Genomic DNA, 22,596 nt, shown 5'->3' on the forward strand with positions numbered 1-22,596 from the left:
AACCTGACTCCAAATTGGATCTATTCCTTTAGCTCTAACCTTTGAGTTCTGTTGCCTGTTCTTAGTTATGCTGGTTCTGCACCTTTGTAAAAGGATGTTGCCTATAGCCTAAAATATACATGAGAGCCCATTCTCAAGGCTCTGCCTCCCAGGCTTGATCTTTAAAAGTATCAATATAACACTTTTCCATTCATATAGAGATAAAAAGTTGCAGAACAGAGAACAACATTTGTCTTGTTGAGGGCTGACAGGAACATTGTGACTAGACTCAGGTGGACAGCTGCAAGAACAAAGGATTCTGGCACCAAGAAGTCTGCAACAACCAGCTACACACTCTCTCCTTTTAGTATTAAAGAGACCTAAATCCTAACTCAGGTAAAGCGGTTCACTGGGACACCAGTCCACCATCTTCCTGGTCTTCTGGCTTTCCAAATAAAGTCACTATTCCTTGCCCCAACGCCATGTATCTCGATTTATTGGCCTGTCGTGTGGCGAGTACTACAAGCTTGAACTCAGTAAAAATACCTCTACCATAGGAATATTATCAGGGCAGATAAAAGTTAGGAAAGAATATAAATGGAAACTGAAAATCTAGTTACCATGCTCTGAACATTTTCCTGGGCCCCAACAGACTAGACTGTGTATGCAGTTTAAAGACACATAGGCTAGGCATCTCTTATATGTTATATTAATAACATGTTATATTGACATCTACCAGACTGTAAATGTAATAGCCTATTTACTTCTGTTCTGCCACCATCCTACCCACAGGAAGTTTGAACCTTCTTCAGAGCCAGGTCCAAGTCTAAGTTCATTACATTTTGAGAGTGATACCTAGTAGAAATGGAGTAGAAATGGATGACACTCATCTTTTAATACTGATAAAGTATTATTCTCCAGAATATGCATAAACAACTATTAACCACTAAGAAGTAGTCAATGCAGTAAGAAGTAGATACTGCAATAGAAAAGGAAGGGAAGTATCAACAAAAGAAAAAAAAAGGAAGGGAAAGAAAACAGAAGCATATTTGTTACGGTGATCTATAATCAGTGATCTTTGATGTTACTATTGTAAAAAAGATTACAACTCGCTGAAGGCTCAAATGATGATTAGCAATTTTTAGCAATAAAGTTTTTTTCTAATAAATTTATTTATTCATTTATTGATTTATTTATTTTTGGCTGCACTGGGTCTTCTTTGCTGCACACGGGCTTCCTCTAGTTGTGGCAAGCAGGGGCTACTCTTCGTGGCAGTGTGTGGGCTTTTCATTGCGGTGGCTTCTCTTGTTGCAGAGCATAGGCTCTAGGCACGCAGGCTTCAGTAGCTGTAGCACACGGGCTCAGTAGTTGTGGCGCACAGGCTTAGTTGCTCCCCGTGGCATGTGGGATCTTCCCAGACCAGGGATCAAACCCGTGTGCCCTGCATTGGCAGGCAGATTCTTAACCACTGCGCCACCAGGGAAGTCCAAATAAAGTATTTTTAAATTAAGGTCAACAGGCAGAAATTGAGATGGCTCCTAAGATTTTATCAATTATAGAACAGAACAGCTTTTCGGTCGGTAATGTCTCAAAATGATGGTGTGATGTGATTGGTTATTAGAAATTTCACAGGTAATTTATTAACAATAATAGTTGAATATGATAAATTGTATTTTTGCAAATTAGAACCAACTAATTTTAATAACATAATTCTTACTCATATTCTAATATACTTTCTGGAGTAGGAATCTCCATGGGAATACGTTGTACATGTTAATGTAATTTCATGTTGCAGCAGCAGAGATACTGAGAACAAGTGTCAGGAATGCTAACAATGACCTCAAGGCTAAGATTTATTTAATTGCTGGAAGCTAGAAGAGTAAGAGCTGTTGTTCTTAATTAACACCTTTATCATATTTCAAAAATTAACCTTTACAGGCCAACACTGCATATCTTGAACTTTTATGAAATATATTCAAAGAAAAGTTTCACTAGAAAGTAATACACAGTAAACAAAATTTTAACTTAATGCATACCTCATGCCTATCTTGCTGGTTATGCTAATCTTGAACTTAAGTGATAAACTGGGATCAACTAAGAGGAAAAGAATGTCAGTGACTTAGAGCACACCACAAAAGCGGTTTCTAAAATAACAGCACACTCACATATATACACTTACCAGGTTCCTAATTCTAATCAATGTGGAATGGGAAGGGGAGTTTTAAAAGTAATACACAATAATCCCATGCACCACTAGAGCACTATGAAATTCCAATATTAAATTTAGGTTATATTGAAACCAATACCACCAAATAAAACATTACAGCTCAATAAAATGAGGAGGAAATCTGCACTCACCACTAGAATGTTTTGCTTCTTCCATTTAATTTCCTAAATGCGTCAACAAACCCCCATAACTAAAAAAACAAAATATAAAATACTTACTTTTTCATTTTTTTTGAGTTATACTTGACTTGGTAAGCTGCCTGGATTAATTTGTCTGGACCACCATCAAACTGATGTGGAATGACCTTCTGAAAGTGCTAAAATACAATAGGAAAAACACATAAGAATGACTTAGTACCATTTATTATCAATTAATTAATAGTAAAATCTAGAGACATTCAAGAAATCATGGCCTGGCTTACCTGTAACATCCCTTCCATGTCGAGTTCCATCAGTTCTGCCTGATTCATTTGAAGAAGCGCTAATCCTACCCGAAACACTATTTCTAAACCCTGAGGAATCAAATTATAAAGTCAAATTTGTCTTATTCTTCCAAAACAAAAACTAATCATTCAAAAGAATACTAAAGTAAACATTTAGGGATCTAAACAGAGGTGGGCATACATTTTCTGTAAAGAGTTGGAGAACAAATGTTTTAGGCTTTATGAGCCCTCCCTATGGTTGCTGTCACAAATAATCAACCCTGCCATTGCAGCTCAAAAGCAGACACAGACATCACATCAACAAATGGTCACGGCTATGTTCCAAGAAACTTTATTTACAGAAATAAGTGGAAGGATAGATTTGGCATGCAAACCAGAAGAGATCAGTACATGAATCATAACTTGCTGGCTCCAAACTAACCTAATTTAGCTACATTATACAAACTGATCTTCCCAAGATGTAATTAATAACAATTAATAATATTCTTAGGTGCTCTCTATCACTGATCACCTATCCTTACCTTCCTACCTTCTCACTCAAAATATACAAGACAAAGGATCACTACTACATATCAGTGACAATTAAAAGGACTGCCTGCAAGGTGTTCATGGGATAGAAGAAATTTAATTATACTCATTACTTCTTCCTCTTTGGGTAACAGATGCATTGCACCAATATTAACTGTAAGGTAAATTTTACCCCTCACTAATTCTCACTAAATCAAAAAGGAGGTGAAACAGAGGTCTGATTAAGAGTGTGGGTTCCAGATTTTGAATGCCTACATCTGAATCCTGGTTACTATACCACTTATGTGTCCATAGACGAGCTACTTAATCTTTCTCTAAATATCGGCTTCCTCATCTCTCATCTACCATCTATCAAATGGGGAGATGAATAGTACTGATAGGGTTGTTATAGGATTAAATGAGATTATCCAGGTAAGCAGTTTAGCATGGAACACATGCATCTCCTTTATCGTTCGCCTCATTGCCCAGCTCTCACCTCAGACATAAAGATATCAAATATCCTTGTTGCAACTGGTAGTGGAAAAGTCGTAAGGAAGATAGTCAGAAACCAAGATGATGCATACATTGAGGTGTGAAAACTCTGAGACTGAAAATGCACAAAGAGTTCTGGAAGATGCTCCTGAAGAGATGAAAAGAATTTCTTAGTTAAAACATGGTAAAACTGAGTATTTTAAGCCAGACCATTGTATACATACTGAAGTAGCCGATCGCAAACACAAACATAAAATTTAGGCATCATATGGAAGAGTTAAGAGGCAGAAATTGACACATTCTGGATAGTGGTTATTGTCTGGAAAAGAAAGAAGGGAAAAAGGATGTGGAGTTGGACCTTAAAAAGTTGGAACTTTTTAATGATTTATTAATAAAAAGAAAAATTACAATAAATAAGTAAAAAATTTATATTTCTTTAATCTTATTTGTGGGTACATGGGTATCTGATATTTTCTATACTTTTCTATAAACTATAATATTTCCAAAAAAAATTTTTAAGGGAAAGAAATGTTATCTTGAAATACTTTCAGGTGCTAGCTACCATTGATTGCCTATCCTAAGCTTCCTACCTTCTCACCCAAAATACAGATACTTCAACACTCTAGTAATTCAGAACATAAATGACACATTAACTGAAAATAAGCCAAGGGAGTTTAAGGGTGATAAAAATAAGCTTACTAGTTCAAAAAAAAAAATTAAGAATCACCAAGACCTACTTTGTCTTTTACTTTAAAATGTAAAAACATTTTGTATATCCCCTTCGTCTCATCACACACAGAAAAGATAGAGGATTTTAAAATTGCTGTGGGTAAGGCTGCCAGGGAAACATAGACTTGTGAAAATGGCTCTTATGCCAGCTGAATGATTAACCTATATTCTTAAATTCTGCTTACCTAATTGAAATTTAAGTAAATGAAGAATATTTCTACCATTACATTACAGGACAAAATAGTAAATTTATTTATATATATATAAATAAAAAATTAAATCCAGAAAGATGAAATACTTCAAAGGTATTTTTTACTTGGTTCTGATTCCTCTCTTCCTCCTCTTCACCCTCACACAGTCACTAAGACTCTGACTCTTAAACTAGCAACACAAAAGGATAGAAACAATATTTTTTTTAAAAGATTACAGGCTAGCAAAAAAAGTGATGAAAAGGGAAAGGCAGGGGAGAGGACTGAAAGAGATAAAAGAGACAGTCTCAAAGGAAATGAACTGATGTCAGTGTCCAAATGTCATGGGCTTCTGTAAGAGAGCATAGTCTACATAAAATAATAGGATACAATATGGCATAATAAAGAAATTCATGCATCTAGGTTATGATATACTATATTTGGCACAAATGCTTAAGGTCTGAATATAAAAACTGTAGTCAAGTTCCAGACTGTGATCTACCTGCAGACAGTGCCTAGCTGGGAAGTAGGTCTAAACTGTGGATTAACCGAACAACAAATGATGATGTGATTAAAACACTGGGCTTTTTTCAATAGCTTTAATGCTTTTAACATTAAATTTGCTTAGTTGTCACTCAAACCAAGATGACAAAAAATATAAAGGCAATATGTTTTTGGTTAACACCACACTTTTACCTGTATCATGCATTCAAACTGGTACATACAAAGGCCTAATTCTGCCATACTTGGTTTAAAAAGTTCACGAAGTCTATAATCTTGCATTAATTTAACAAATACACAGAAAGCTTCTTCTTCTGGCATCTGCATTAGGAGGAAAAAAGCAACATAGGTTAATGTTCTGTGATACGCAAATAAGCTAAATACATTTAAACTAAGTAACCATCCAACTATAAACAATGTTGTTATTTTGGTTTTTACTGTCATTAACTTTTCCTTTTACTGGAGTATAATTGCTTTACAATGTTGTGCTAGTTTCTGCTGTACAATGAAGTGAATCAGCTATATGTATACCTATATCCCCTCACTCTTGGACCTTCCTCCCACCCATCCCCACCCATCCCCCCACCCATCTAGGTTGTCACAGAGCACCGATCCTAGCTGCCTGTGCACTATAGCATGTATCCACTAGCTATTTTACACATGGTAGTGTATATATGTCAATCCTGAGTGCCATGTGGTACAATATTAAGAGCAATGGACTAGAAATCAGAAGCTTCTAATTTCCCATTCTATCACCGACAATGAGAAGTTAGACAAATCTTACAGCCTCTGAGACTAGCTGCCTCACTTGCCTAACTCATGAATTCAACCAACAAATATTCATTTAAAGCCAGATACTTCTCTCTCTGAGTATATACCAGTGAACAAAATAAACAGTATCTACCCTCAAGGAGGTTGAACCTTCTAGTTGGGGGAGATTGATAATACATGGAATAAATCAATTAATATATATGTCAGATGGTGAGAAGTGCTATGGAAATAAAACAAAGTATAGCAACAGGGAATCCCGGGGAGCTACACTGCTATTTATATATAGATAGGTCAGGGAAAGTCTCTTGATAAGGTAACATGTAAGCAAATTACTGAAGTAAGGGAACAACTGAGGAAAGAACAGTTCTGGGAGAATAATACAAAGGTCTTGAAATGGAATCACGATTGGCATGCTCAAGGAACAACGAATAGGGGACTACTAAATTAGTAGTAATGTTACAAATGAAAGTATGGTTATGGAGGAGAAATACAGGGAATCAAATTACACAGGATTTTAGAAGCCACTGTAAGGATTTGGACTTTCACCTTAAGTGAGACAGGAAACCTTTCAAGGGTTCCAAGCAGAAACAATATGGCGTAAGTGTTAAAAGAACTTGTAAAATAAGTTTTTAAAAAACCTGTAATTAGAGTTTTAAAGGTTCCAATTTCACATTTTATGTGTAACTCACTAGATAATCATATCAACTAAGATAATGAACGTAAAAGCTCTGTAATAAGAATATGTAGGGACATAACACTTATACAAATTATTTTGTGGTCTTTTTTTTTTGGCCTGCCACACGGCATGCAGAGATCTTAGTTCCCCAACCAGGGATGGAACCCATGCCCCCTGCAGTGGAAGCGTGGAGTCCTAACCACTGGACCGCCAGGGAATTCCCATGTGGCCTTTCTTAAAATAAAATTTTCTAATGTTCATTCACTCACATTATACCAGTGTGTTTCAAAAGACAAAACCTCAAAGGGTCTCTAGGCACTCTTCTTACTGAAGACTACTTTTATTAACAATACATTTTTCCTGGCCTTGACACAGCCATGGACAGGAGCCAAGAGTTATTCTTGGCAAAACCCATACTTCCTTCCTTCCTCCCAACATACATAGCCACAATTTTGCCTTGGAGACCATCCTTATTAATCCTGTCAAGCTTTAAAGCCCCACTGATTTTTATATCAGTTACTACAAGAAACCCTACATACATCTCAGAACTCTCATCCCATGTGCTTGGTTCTATTGCTCCCATAATTTAACCCCATTTCCAATATTCCCGAAACCTTTTCCACAGTACTTTCTAAAACTGATAATATGCCATCAACAAAATATCCTACCTATACCCTCAATCTTTTTACCAAATGTTCTTTCACTGTCTTTCTCTAAGTGAAACCTGATTCCCCCGAAGAATACTTCAACACTGAAACCTGGCTCTCTCCTGAGGTGGCTGTTTTCTCTTCCAGAGTGCTGGAAGAGGCCTGGGGTAGAGAGGTTTATGTCCCTCCTTGGACCTCAACGCCTCATTGCCATTGCATTAACTACCCCTTCCCTCTGAAACATATACCAGCAGATATTACCCTTTACTCCTCTTTTTTGCAGCATCTACAAACCTCTGGATCAACCCCCAGCCCCAAACTCCACTCATTTTCATGAGGATTAATTCCCTGGCCTAGCAGATCTTTGACTCCTTTCCTCCAATGATCCTGGCAGGTAGTTACTAGTGCAGGCTCTAGGGCCACACCACCTGAGGTTCAAATCCCAGAGTGATACTTTTAAAGTATGAATCAGATCACATCACTCCACTGCTCAAAACACTCTAGTGCCTCCCCATATCCTCAGTAAAAGTCAAAATGCTTACAAGGTCCTACATGATGTGGCCCCTTACTACTTCTCCAAACTCATCGCCCACAACTACCTCCCCCTTTCCACTTCTCCCTCCACCCCTCAACTCCAGTCACAGTGAGAATGAGTCAATTTATCTTCCTTTTTTGCCTTCTAAGAACTTCTTCTCCTCTGAATATATCAAATAAGTCATTCCCTCTCTCCTCCGCAATAGCACTGATATAGAAATTGGGAGAAGGTTTTAAAAATGGTGATATTAAAAAAAAATAAGTTGAAATGACTGAATAAAAGACCAAAAGAAGGTAGAAAAAATACTATCACTGGGTCCCTCTCAACAAGATTGAAACGATAGTCACAAAATGAAAAAGTGTGATACCAAGTAAAATATAAATATGAAGAACAATCACCCAGTTGTTTTACAGTCATTCCTTTTATTATAAAGAAATTTGCACACTTGAGTCTTACAGCAATGTGTTGCTACATACTTTCTCTACGAAACTGAGTTAATAAGAATCACTGAGTTCTGAACTCAGTGCAGAACTGAGTTGCAAAAACAAGACTCAAATGAAGTTATCTCCAAGGTTTCTTTTCAGATCATATTTTAGTCTGAGACTAAATATAGAGTATGATAGACTTTTTTTTTAAATTTCAATAAGGCTGAAGAGGTAACACAACATGCTATTTCCCTTCAAAGCTATGACTGATCGTCCCTGTCCTTGACTTCTGAAAACACCCCACCCAAAATAAGTCACTGCCAATGGAAATACATGTTATATCCCTAGGGCAGTAAAAGTGACTGAGTACCTCTATTTTAGAGCCTATAGTAAAACAGGCATAACAAGCCCTCAGCTCTGTGACAAATAAAATTACTGTATAAATTTCCAAAGACGTTGTACATCATAAGTAAGATTTTCTTTTATTTTCTTTCTTTTTTTTTTTTTTTGTGGCTGCGCCGCACGGCATGTGCGATCTTAGTTCCCCGACCAGGGATAGAACCCGCCAGGGAAGTTCCATAAATAAGATTTTCATACCAACACTTTAATCAGTCCTCCTTGGCTGGGAAAAGATTATTCCTCATTGAATACTGACATTTAAGTTAAGATTTAAAAGTAGATACAGGCTTTAGTAGAATATTACGGTCCAAATGTAGGTAAGGTGAAATTTGATTTAGTGGCAGGATATCTATTGTATGTTATTTTCAACACTTTTAATATTTTAAAATGCAAACTAAATGTTACTATTTAGACTATGTTTAGGGGGAAATACCCAATATCCACTTACTAAAACAAGGATGATTTTTAAGTTCTCCAACTTTAATAAAGAACTTAATTGGACATTTAATACTTATACTAACTTACCTGCATAAGCAACAATCCAACTATAAAAGCACTTCCTTGACAGTAACCAACCTCACGATCCACTAAAGAATATGCCTAAAAAGTAAAAAATGTTGTTCAAAATACTTTAACATGATATATCATACCTTCCTTCTCTAAAAGCCTAAAGACAGTAAGAAGGTGGATTAAAGACCATTTATTTTTTAGAGAAGCTCTTGCTTGCTTTGTTGTAGATGTTATCCTATCCTGTAAGTATTTTAAAAGCAAATGATTTATTACATAAAATTGTATTTTGATGATTTCCCAATTAGCAACTGACAGCTCCGAAGGACAAGAAAATAAAGGAATTTGTACTCAGGAAAGTGACAAAGCTTAAAAATCATTAAAAATATATATCTGACAAAAATCAAAACTAGAGTAGGATGAAGGTAAAGCACTGATAAAATTGAAATGATTTAACAAGAAATCAATATTTCACGGAGGTAGCTAGAAGGAAAAGGAATTATGCAAAGGGAAAAGGCAACATTGGAAAAAAAATTACAATGGCGCACACTTTTAAGGGCTAAGAGCTCTTAGCAATGCTGGCCACAGCAAGCAAAAAATTTGCTCCCAGGCTGTGAAACTCATAGAAGGTGAATTATTCATTTTCATGGACGATCTTCTCTATGGTGTATGTATAGTGATTTATAGGTTATTTGATTTCACTCAACTAATACCAAGCAATGTGAGGAATTTTCTAAGAGTTCTCCAAACTAGACAATAATCTAGCGTCAGAATTAAAGCCAAAATTATGCTAAAGTCAAATTTATTGCCAAAGCAACTGATTACTGGGGTGAGAGTTCATACTTCATTATGAGAAATGTTTAATTTCAACCTCCTGAGAATTCATTTCATCTCAAAAAATGAATAAATAGAACTTACCTTCATTACATTAAACAAAACCTCCTGTCCAAGACTATCTTTTTCCTTAAAAAAATTGTGTTCAGGATAAGTTCTAGCAATGTCCCTTCGGATCAATTTTTCACAAGGTGAGGTCATTTTCAGGAGTTCTGAATACTGATCCTTAATTGGCATACTCTGTGCACTGCACAAAAGTTGCCAAACTATTGCTCTAAAATGATGGGGTATCCCTTTACGAACAAGTTCCTACAAATAAAAATAAAAATAAAAATGTTTAAGTGACTTATTTAGGCTTCCTACCTTGAAAGCCAAAGAAGACTTATTGGAGGTTGGAGTAGAGTAGATGACTTTCTCAAATTTATAATTCACAAAGCTACTTTTATAATAAGACTAGGGAACTTTTAAACCAAGGCTAAGATTTGGCTAAGATACAGGTATATTCTGTTCTGATCAGAGGGACAACAATGCCATGGATAAATTCCTGTCATTTCACTCAGAATATGGCCTCTAAAGGTATTAAGGACCTGATAATCTGTAGAGCTGTGAATGATGGCACTGTACCCATCATCTTTCAAAGGGCTGTTTTATGTTTTAAAATAAAAAAAAGTAAAATACTGGTAACTGAAGGATGTAGGATGTCACAACTTCCATTTCTGAATCTACAAAATAAGAGAATTTAATATCTAAAATAATTTTCAGCTATATATTTCTACAATTAGGAGACCTCTATAACAACTGATAGCTACAAACCAAAACTTCTATGGGCACAAATACATAAAGCAGACCTCTTCATCATAGCACTTGGGAAGTACTAGAATCTGATTTTTTTTAATCCTCTATTAATTGATGCCTCATGCCCTTTGGGATAAGAGGAAGGACTTAAGCAAAGAATATGAATACCTTAACTTGCTTTTCCTTCTTTCTGTGCACATCTTCCCATTCATTAACAATTCTTCCCCAAAGAATCCAAGAGTCTTCTTCAAGGTGACTGAGGTTGCTGGAGGCTGATGAACTTGATACAAGGGAGGAGCCACTGTTTCTTCTTGATCCATTTACAGATCTTAAAGATTTACTATCTGTTTCTAACAATCTAAAACATAATTAAAAATTGCTCAACATCTCACTGTGACACTAGATGACATGATGATACTTAACAGTTTCACTACTGCAATTTAGCCATGGTTTTAAAATATATATAATTTCAATAATATTTGGTCGGCATCTACAAAATTAACTGCTGTATTTTTTCTACTAAGCATAGCAATTTCAAAATTTGAAATAGTAAATTATGTTAAATATTTTACTATTAGTCCCCTCATAATTTCCCTTCAACACCACTAAAAATTCAAATTAAAAGAAATCTTCTGGTGAGAAAAGTGATTGGGAGGGCTTCAGGAAAAAAAAAAACTGTACTTGGAAGAGGTATAACCAATTCTATGGAAGAACTAACCCTATCATGTTTACAATGTGTCTAGGGCTAAAAAAGTAAGGCAGACACACAAATTAATCAAATCCCTAGTCTTTTTTCATTTTGCTTTTACCGATACATAACTAACCTGCCCAAACAAAAAGTGTTTTGTTTGGCCCATGCAATATTTGAGTAAAAAACTGAATAATTAACTAAAACTAAAATTAGAAGATTTCATTTATCTGTTTATATACACATATATTTATATTTATTTACAATTCTGGATTCTCTTGAAAAATAAAAAGATAGGGCAAAACTAGGCCCACATTCCTAAACAGAAACAACAGGATGTAGCAGAATAGGAGCTTCTCCCTTTAAATGAGAAAGGACTTTAATCCACTAACTCTCCATAATCCCTACTATCTCCCAAAAACTCAGGCCAACTAACAGCTGTCATTTATCATTGGACTTGCGCTTTTAAACTGAAATGTCTTTACTCTTAAGGCCCTGTTTAAGGCCTCTTCCTTATCTGTAGAATGATGGGTTAAGATAATTTCAGAGATCCATTCCATGACTCATTACAACATCAAATCCATTATTTCTTTCACATGTACACAGCCTATTAAAAAAAAGGCTGGAAAAATGTGGCTCTATCATTATAAAGATGTAAATTATATGTCATTCAATAGATTATTAAAACATCTATTTGGGTATTTAACATGGCTACTATTTACTTCCAGCAACTCCTTCAGAAAATCATCTGCTTAGACAAGAAATGTTCCCAATACTAATTTATGATATATAAAAACTAATTAAGAAAAGAAACATATGAGTCAAATTATAACTAGCAGATTATAAAAACACCCTTTGTGAGCCAGATTTGTATCTTGCTCATCTTTATATCCCTTTATATCATCTTTGTATTTAGCTCAATACAAAGTACACTGAACACTGACTGAATTGAAATAAAATCAAAATCCCCATATTAAAAAATATGTTCAAATACCGGATAGTCATATTCAATAACACAGTAATATAAACTGTACTCATTCTATCCTTATTCATGGGATAATTTAATACATTTTTTTATGGCAACAATAAATTAAATAAAATGTCCCCAATATTTCTAGGAACAGAAAAACTTACAAAACAGCCAAATTCAGGGTCAACTCTTTGCTATAAATATTCTTTATCAGAAAAAACTAATTAGGACTTCCCTGGTGGCGCAGTGGTTAGGAATCTGCCTGCCAATACAGGCGACATGAGTTCGAGCCCTGGTCCGGGAAGATCCTGCATGCCGCGGAGAAATTAAGCCCGTGCTCCACAACTACTGAGCCTGCGCTCTAAAGCCCACGAGCCACAACTACTGAAGCCCGCGCGCCTAGAGCCCATGCTCTGCAACAAGAGAAGCCACCACAATGAGAAGCCCGCGCACCACAAGGAAGAGTAGTCCCCGCTCACCGCAACTAGAGAAAGCCCGCGTGCAGCAACGAAGACCCAATGCAGCCAAAAATAAATAAATAAAGTAAATAAATTTATATAAAAAAAGAAAAAACTAATTAATGATAATGTTTTGCTTTAAATACTATTTTTCCCATGTTATTTTAGTAAGTCCATAATATATCTTATGAAAAAATTACTGTATGTATATAAGTAATTTTATGTATGACTCTAAACCTTAAGAATTATAAATGGAATACAGAAACAAACTTTACAGAAATAACCTGAACCTAAGTTCTTCATTTCACTTAGTCACTGAATGCTTGCTATATGCCAAATAATTAAATTGCACCACTACCATTAACAAAAAGAAACGCAGTTAAAAAGAAAATAATGGTATTTCCTAAGCTAAACATAATTTTGAGATATAATGAAAGTATAGATGAAAAAGTACCCAAATAGAAGTTTTGGTTTTTTTTTTTTTAAGAGTCAGAAGGGTCTCAGAGATCCCCACGTTGTAACTTTTAGTATAAGCAGGAAAGCCAAGTGAATTCATGGGTGGATTAGAGAAAAGGGTTAAAGCAGTTCACCTTCAGAGGACAATGAAATAAGTAACATAAACAAATATACAAAACTGTGAAAAACATTTACAAATGAAATATTCCAAGTAAAGACATTACATTATTTAAAGATATTGTCTCTGCCTTAGTTCACATATTAAAAAAATGACTCAAAACGGACAACAGGCCTGAATATAAAACCTAAAACTATAAAACTCCTTGAAGAAAACAGGAAAGTCTTCACAACCTTGGAATAGGCAAAATTTGTTAATGGGACACAAGGAAACACTAACAATAAAGGAAAAAATTGATTTAAAAAATACTAAATTGGACTTCAAACTTAAAAAGCTGTTTTAAGAAAATGAAAAGGTACGTCACAAACTGAAAAAAAAAATCCTCAACATATGCATCTGACAAAAGATTGGTATCCAGAGTACATGAAGAACACTTAAAATTGATAATTAAGAAGGCAAACAACACATTTTTTAAAAAAATGAGTAAGAGACTTAAACTGACACTTTCCAAAACAAAATAGTCAAGTGGTCAATAAGCAACTGAAAAACATTCAACATCCTTAGTCACCAGGGAAACCCAGGTTAAAACCACACTATGTACACATTAGAATGGCTACAATTCTAAAGACTGGCCATACCAAATGTTGCTAAAGATGGGAGCAGTTGTGACTTTCATATAACCATGTCAGGAGTATGTAAGAGTTCAACCACTTTGAAGAACTGTTTGGCAATTCTTTACAAAGTTAAACACATTTTTATATGACACAGCAAGAGAAATGAAAATCTACATCCACAAAAACACTTGCAATTGAAAGTTCAGAAGAGCTTTATTCATAATAGCCAAAGCCCAGAAACAACCCCAATATCCAGAAAAATAATCAAATTGTGATATATTCATTCACTGCGACACTATTCAGCAATAAAAAGAAACAAACTTTGATACATACATGAATCTTATAAACATTAGGTGAAAGAAGCCTGATGCAAACAAGTACATGCTATATGATTCCACTTATAAGAAGTTCAAGAACAAGTCTTCATATATTATAGAAGAAAAGCCTTCCTAAACATGACACCAAAAGCACAAGTAACAATAAAGAATATATATAAATTGGACTCATCAAAATTTTAAATGTTTTGTACCTCACTGGATGCCATCAAGAAAGTGAAAAGAGGGACTTCCCTGGTGGTGCAGTGGTTAAGAATCCGCCTGCCAATGCAGGGGACAAGGGTTCGAGCCCTGGTCCGGGAGGATCCCACATGCTGCAGAGCAACTAAGCCCGTGCGCCACAACTGCTGAGCCTGCACTCTAGAGCCCGTGAGCCACAACTACTGAGCCCACGCGCTGCATCTACTGAAGCCCGCGTGCCTAGAGCCCGTGCACCGCTACTAGAGAAGCCACCACAATGAGAAGCCTGCGCACTGCAACAAAGAGTAGCCCCTGCTCACTGCAACTAGAGAAAGCCCACGCACAGCAACGAAGACCCAACACACCCAAAAATAAGAAATAAATAAAAATAAATAAAAAAATTTTTAAATAAATAAATAAAAATAAAATAGTAATAATAAAAAATTTAAAAATAAAAAGAAAGTGAAAAGAAAACCCACAGAATGGGAAAAATATTTGCAACCCATGAGACTTCTATCTAGAATACATAAATAACTCTTACAACTCAATAAGAAAAAGACAACAAACCAATATAAAAATGGGCACAGGGACTTCCCTGGTGGCACAGTGGTTGAGAATCCACCTGCCAGTGCAGGGGCCATGGGTTCGATCCCTGGAAGATCCCACATGCCGTGGAGCAACTAAGCCCATGCACTGCAACTACTGAGCCTGTGCTCTAGCGCCCGCGAGCCACAACTACTGAGCCCGCATGCCACAACTACCGAAGCCCGTGAACCTAGAGCCCATGCTCCACAACAAAGAGTAGCTGCCGCTTGCCACAGCTAGAGAAAGCCTGTGCGCAGCAACAAAGACCTAAGGCAGGCAAAAATTAATTAATTAATTTTTAAAAAATAAAGCAATCATTTAAAAAAAAATAAAAAATAAATAAAAACGGGCACAGAATAAGAATAGACAGTTCTCCAAAGATATAGAAATGGCCAATAAACACATAAAAAGATGCTCAACATCATTAATGATTAGGGAAATGCCAATCAAAACCATAACAACACACCACTTCACAACCACTAGTATGGTTATAATCAAAAAGACAAATAATGCACAACCTGCCGAGACTGAACCAAGAAGAAATAGAAAATATGAACAGACCAATCACAAGCACTGAAATTGAAACTGTGATTAAAAATCTTCCAACAAACAAAAGCCCAGGACCAGATGGCTTCACAGGCGAATTCTATCAAACATTTAGAGAAGAGCTTAACACCTATCCTTCTCCAACTCTTCCAAAATATTGCAGAGGGAGGAACACTCCCAAACTCATTCTACGAGGCCACCATCGCCCTGATACCAAAACCAGACAAAGATGTCACAAAGAAAGAAAACTACAGGCCAATATCACTGATGAACATAGATGCAAAAAAACTCAACAAAATACTAGCAAACAGAATCCAACAGCACATTAAAAGGATCATACACCATGATCAAGTGGGGTTTATCCCAGGAATGCAAGGATTCTTCAATATATGCAAATCAATCAACGTGATACATCATATTAACAAACTGAAGGAGAAAAACCATATGATCATCTCAATAGATGCAGAGAAAGCTTTCGACAAAATTCAACACCCACTTATGATAAAAGACCTGCAGAAAGTAGGCAGAGAGGGAACTTTCCTCAACATAATAAAGGCCATATATGACAAACCCACAGCCAACACTGTCCTCAATGGTGAAAAACTGAAACCATTTCCACTAAGATCAGGAACAAGACAAGGTTGCCCACTCTCACCACTATTATTCAACATAGTTTTGGAAGTGTTAGCCACAGCAATCAGAGAAGAAAAAGAAATAAAAGGAATCCAAATCGGAAAAGAAGAAGTAAAGCTGTCACTGTTTGCAGATGACATGATACTATACATAGAGAATCCTAAAGACGCTACCAGAAAACTACTAGAGCTAATCAATGAATTTGGTAAAGTAGCAGGATACAAAATTAATGCACAGAAATCTCTTGCATTCCTATACACTAATGACGAAAAATCTGATAATGAAATTAAGAAAACACTCCCGTTTACCACTGCAACAAAAAGAATAAAATATCTAGGAATAAACCTACCTAAGGAGACAAAAGACCTGTATGCAGAAAATTATAAGACACTGATGAAAGAAATTAAAGATGATACAAATAGATGGAGAGCTATACCATGTTCTTGGATTGGAAGAATCAACATTGTGAAAATGACTCTACTACCCAAAGCAATCTACAGATTCAATGCAATCCCTATCAAACTACCACTGGCATTTTTCACAGAACTAGAACAAAAAATTTCACAATTTGTATGGAAACACAAAAGACCCCGAATAGCCAAAGCAATCTTGAGAACGAAAAATGGAGCTGGAGGAATCAGGCTCCCTGACTTCAGACTATATTACAAAGCTACAGTAATCAAGACAGTTTGGTACTGGCACAAAAACAGAAATATAGATCAGTGGAACAGGATAGGAAGCCCAGAGATAAACCCACGCACATATGGTCACCTTATCTTTGATAAAGGAGGCAAACATATACAGTGGAGAAAAGACAGCCTATTCAATAAGTGGTGCTCGGAAAATTGGACAGGTACATGTAAAAGTATGAAATTAGAACACTCCCTGACACCATACACAAAAATAAACTCAAAATGGATTAAAGACCTAAGTGTAAGGCCAGACACTATCAAACTCTTAGAGGAAAACATAGGCAGAACACTCTTTGACATAAATCACAGCAAGATCCTTTTTGACCCACCTCCTAGAGAAATGGAAATAAAAAAAATAAACAAATGGGACCTAATGAAACTTAAAAGCTTTTGCACAGCAAAGGAAACCATAAACAAGACCAAAAGACAACCCTCAGAATGGGAGAAAATATTTGCAAATGAAGCAACTGACAAAGGATTAATCTCCAAGATTTACAAGCAGCTCATGCAGCTCAATAACAAAAAAACAAACAACCCAATCCAAAAAATGGGCAGAAGTCCGAAATAGACATTTCTCCAAAGAAGATATACAGATTGCCAACAGACACATGAAAGAATGCTCAACATCATTAATCATTAGAGAAATGCAAATCAAAACTACAATGAGATATCATCTCACACCAGTCAGATTGGCCATCATCAAAAAATCTAGAAACAATAAATGCTGGAGAGGGTGTGGAGAAAAGGGAACACTCTTGCACTGTTGGTGGGAATGTAAATTGATACAGCCACTATGGAGAACAGTATGGAGGTTCCTTAAAAAACTAAAAATAGAACTACCATACGACCCAGCAATCCCACTACTGGGCATATACCCTGAGAAAACCATAATTCAAAAAGAGTCATGTACCACAATGTTCATTGCAGCTCTATTTACCATAGCCAGGGCATGGAAGCAACCTAAGTGTCCATCATCGGATGAATGGATAAAGAAGATGTGGCACATATATACAATGGAATATTACTCAGCCATAAAAAGAAAGGAAATGGAGGTATTTGCAGTGAGGTGGATGGAGTTAGAGTCTGTCATACAGAGTGAAGTAAGTCAGAAAGAGAAAAGCAAATACAGTATGCTAACACACATATATGGAATCTAAGGAAAAAAAAAAAAAAGGTCATGAAGAACCTAGTGGCAAGACGGGAATAAAGACACAGACTTACTAGAGAATGGACTTGAGGATATGGGGAGGGGGAGGGGTTAGATGTGACAGGGTGAGAGAGTGGCATGGACATACATACACTACCAAATGTAAAATAGATAGCTAGTGGGAAGCAGCCGCATAGCACAGGGAGATCAGCTCGGTGCTTTGTGACCACCTAGAGGGGTGGGATAGGGAGGGTGGGAGGGAGATGCAAGAGGGAAGAGATATGGGAACATATGTATATGTATAACTGATTAACTTTGTTATAAAGCAGAAACTAACACACCATTGTAAAGCAATTATACTCCAATAAAGTTGTTAAAAAAAAAAAAAGACAAATAATAAGTGTTGGTGAAGATATGGAGACACAGGAACCCTCAGACACTACTGATGGGAATATAAAGTGGTTAAAACCACTTCGGAAAATAGTCTGGCAATTCCTTAAATGGTTAAACATAGAATTACCATACGAATCAGCCATTCCACTCTTAGGTATATATTCAAGAGAAATGAAAATCTATGTCCACACAAAACTTATACAATCAATGTTCATGGCAGCATTATTCATAATAGCCAAAAAGTGGAAACAATCCAAATGTCCATCAAGTGCTGAATGAATAAAAACACTGATATATCCATAAGGTGTAATATCATTCAGTCTTGAAAATAAATGAAGTAGTGATACATGTTACAACATGGATGAACCTTGAAAACACTGCTAAGTGAAAGAACCAGTCACAAAAGGAAACATATTGTATGATTCCATTTATAGGAAATAGCTAGAATTCAGAAAGTAGATTAGATGCTGCTGAGGACTGGAGTGGGAGTAAGGGGAACAAGGAGGAATGGGCAGTGGCTGCTAATGGATACAAAGTTTCTTTTGGGGGTGATGAAAATGTTCTAAAATTGATTGTGGTGATTGGTTGCACAACTCTGTGAATACATGAAAAAACACTCAATTGTACACTTCATATGGGTGAATTGCATAGTATATGAATTATAGCCCCCAAATGCTGTTATATCAAAAAAAGAACGAAATATATCCATGGCAATGAAAATCAGATGAAATGTTTCAGGTGGTGGGGTTGCTAAAAAGGGCACAAATGAATATTCTAAGATGACAGAAATTGTCTCCGTGTTAATGGCCTGTGGGTTATACACAGGTGTATACATCTATCAAAGCTCTAACTGTACACTTAAGAACTGTGCATTTCTCTGTTGCAAATTATACATCAACTTTATAAAAATGTATTAAAAATACTGTCTCTGGTTAATGACATTAGGGGTAGTGAGAGTTAGGTGAGAAACTACTGCTTTTTATTACTAGAAGCCCTTCAGAATTGTTTTAAAAACCATGACTATTACTATCACAAAAAACAGTAACTTTTTGATATATTAAGTGTATCTATTTCATAAAGAAAGGGAAGTATGAACACTACTTCCTTTCTCTTTTTTCAACTTTGTTGGTCACTCTATCAAAATTTAGAATTTTCTAAGGAAAAACTTTATAATTTTTTTCCAGTGCTATGGATACAATGAAATCCTTCTGAGAGAACGTTAACATTTTCCAAAAGAAGTAACACTTGAATTGATACTATCAAGTCTCTCCCCACTAGCTACTTAGTCATGGTATGTAGGAGAAGAATTTACATACTAATTAAAAATAGGTAGACCTTACAGAATGCGTAATCAGAATCATATATTTTTTATTTCTTTTTCCTAAAAGCAGTGATTAAAAAAAAAAAAAACCGCAGGAAGACTCCTAGACAGGTTGCCACCTAGTTTAAATTCAATTAAAATACTCTTGACATGGTAGAAGAGGCACACTGCCTGAAAATGCCAACAGTTTCCAAAGATTTTAGCCTGGCAACTGAGAAAGTAGTAATACAACATTACTCATGACCCACAGGCGAGTGAGAAGTCTATTCAAAACTTATTCATTTATCTTCCTCTTCCCAGAGCACATGGGTTCACTGCCTTGCATGGATTTACTGTAATTAAAAAAAAAAAAAAAAAAAAAGGAAACTACCTTCCCACCCCATCATAATTTCCTTATGACTAATTCAAGAAGAAATTTATCAAATTAAGGAAAAGAATATTGGCCTGGTAGGAATATTGTACGCTATAATCAAAGGCATTCCCCATAGGTATGTGTGGCCTGCTGCTATACAATAATTCAGAGGCCCAAATTTATTCATCCTCTTAGAATGCTGCCAGACTAAGACATCAGAGTTGAATCTCTACTGACTAGGGAATAAATACATAGTCCTCAGTCTCCTAGCTAAGCAATTCCAAGTTTCTGTACCTCCAGCTCTAAGGGCAGCATTCAAAATGGCTACAGCTCCACATTATCTGAGGTGGAGGTGCTAAAGCCAATTATCAGTTGGACTTCAAATAGTATCAAGGATGGAAAAAGTCTAGGATTGTTTGCTTGCAGAAGCTTAGAATACTTGGCAAAGAGAAAGCATTTCCAGTTCCCTAATAGATAGGACTAGGGACTAAAGTGAGAACAAGGGAATATGCCAACAAAGAGAGTAATCAGGGTCTTTGGGTCTTATTTTAGAGAGATTACCTTCACCATATTCCTGCTACTGAGAACTGAAACTTCACTTCACCAAGGGGCCACCTACCTGAGGAAAATGGTACTCTGTGCACTTCATGATGGGTACATGAAAAAAAAAAAGTAGCTTATGTATAGCAGGATATATTTGATAAACATGAAAGAAAAAAAAAAACCCTCTACTTACTACAATACTATGAAAAATACAAAGGAGAAGATAAAGAATGGGTTCTCTTTTGGGTTATTTGGAATATGAAGTACTTGTGGGACTTATCCATGTAGATAAGAAGCTCAGGGTTTCCCTGGTGGTGCAGTGGTTAAGAATCCGCCTGCACTGGCAGGGGAAACGGGTTCGATTCCTGGTCCGGGAAGATCCCACATGCCGTGGAGTAACTAAGCTCGTGTGCCACAACTACTGAGCCTGAGTTCTAGAGCCCACAAGCCACAACTACTGAGCCCGCGCACCTAGAGCCCATGCTCCGCAACAAGAGAAGCCACTGCAATGAGAGGCCCGCGCACCACAACGAAGAGTAGCCCCCCGCTCGCCACAACTAGAGAAAGCCCTCGTGCAGCAACAAAGACCCAACGCAGCCATACATACATACATACATACATACATAAATAAATAAATAAAGCCCAGAAGTTGAAAAGTCTACAAATGGAAATTGGGCAGTTATTTGACAAACTTTTTGAATATCCTGTTGTACTCAGTATAATGCTTTCCTATGGATACCAGAAATAAGAGAGCAGGATACAAAAATGACAGGTCAACATGCCATTTAGGAATGTGTTAACTGCTAAGTTAATTTATAAAGAACTAAGGAAAGATCTAAGACAGCTAAGGAAGAAAACTGCTATACGAGAAAAACACTTGGAAAGCTAAATACACTGGCACTTTATTGCAGAGGGAGCAACTTTTCAAACATAGGGTTCAAACACTCTTGTAATGTTACACCAAACAAACAGGATATGAAAGTGCAGGGAGAAAGACGGCAGCTTGCTGGCTGAAAGAAAGGCAAATCAATAGCAACAAAATACACGTCTGACTCACAGAGGAGTCACACCCTTTCACATCAACATCATCAAGCACATATACACGTCTCAGAACAATAGAAACAAGAAGGGACAATTAAGAGAAAAGACAAGGAATTAGCACAGGAAACAATTCAGAGACAACTCAGGAGGGAGGTGCCTAAATGACAAGAATCTCTCCAGTTCTGAAAGCATAGGCGTTTTCTCTGGCTTTTGTTTCTGTAAGATGAGATCTCAGAGAAGGTGAATGCACGAGTCTTGCAGCCCCCTCTCAAATATTCTGATCAGAAACCGATGGTTGGCAATCTGTATATCTTCTTGGGAGAAATGTCTATTTAGGTCTTCTGCCCATTTTTGGTTTGCGCTGTTTGTTTTTTTGATATTGAGCTGCATGAGAGGCTTGTAAATTTTGGAGATTAATCCTCTGTCAGTTGCTTCATTTGCAGATATTTTCTCCCATTCTGAGGGTTGTCTTTTTGTTCTTGTTTATGGTTTCCTTTGCTGTGCAAAAGCTTTTAAGTTTCATTCGGTCCCATTTGTTCACTTTTGTTTTTATTTCCATTTCTCTAGGAGGTGGGTCAAAAAGGATCTTGCTGTGATTTATGTCAAAGAGTGTTCTGCCTATGTTTTCCTCTAAGAGTTTGATAGTGTCTGGCCTTACACTTAGGTCTTTAATCCATTTTGAGTTTATTTTTGTGTATCGTGTTAGGGAGTGTTCTAATTTCATTCTTTTACATGTAGCTGTCCAGTTTTCCCAGCACTGCTTATTGAAGAGGCTGTCTTTTCTCCATTGTATATTCTTGCCTCCTTTATCAAAGATAAGATGACCATATGTGTATGGGTTTATCTCTGGGCTTTCTATCCTGTTCCATT

At 36.3% G+C, this 22,596-nt stretch overlaps 1 protein-coding gene across 6 annotated transcripts in view; it reads right to left on the minus strand.

Moving 5' to 3' along the window:
- The window catches only part of EVI5 (ecotropic viral integration site 5), a 223,668-nt gene that overhangs the window by 128,485 nt on the left and 72,587 nt on the right, over nucleotides 1–22,596 (minus strand). For 5 of the 6 annotated variants that reach the window (XM_059926351.1, XM_059926347.1, XM_059926331.1 and 2 more), the window contains exons 3-9: nucleotides 10,823–11,012; nucleotides 9,944–10,168; nucleotides 9,044–9,118; nucleotides 5,261–5,386; nucleotides 3,652–3,795; nucleotides 2,628–2,717; nucleotides 2,425–2,522 (exon numbers count right to left, since the gene is read on the minus strand). In XM_059926351.1, the coding sequence (XP_059782334.1) occupies nucleotides 2,425–2,522; nucleotides 2,628–2,717; nucleotides 3,652–3,795; nucleotides 5,261–5,386; nucleotides 9,044–9,118; nucleotides 9,944–10,168; nucleotides 10,823–11,012 (948 nt within the window). The remainder of the gene's footprint in view (nucleotides 1–2,424; nucleotides 2,523–2,627; nucleotides 2,718–3,651; nucleotides 3,796–5,260; nucleotides 5,387–9,043; nucleotides 9,119–9,943; nucleotides 10,169–10,822; nucleotides 11,013–22,596) is intronic. The other variant, XM_059926358.1, reaches the window with a different exon arrangement.

The sequence above is a fragment of the Balaenoptera ricei genome, chromosome 1, assembly GCF_028023285.1.
Source record: "Balaenoptera ricei isolate mBalRic1 chromosome 1, mBalRic1.hap2, whole genome shotgun sequence".
Classification (NCBI taxonomy): domain Eukaryota; kingdom Metazoa; phylum Chordata; class Mammalia; order Artiodactyla; family Balaenopteridae; genus Balaenoptera; species Balaenoptera ricei.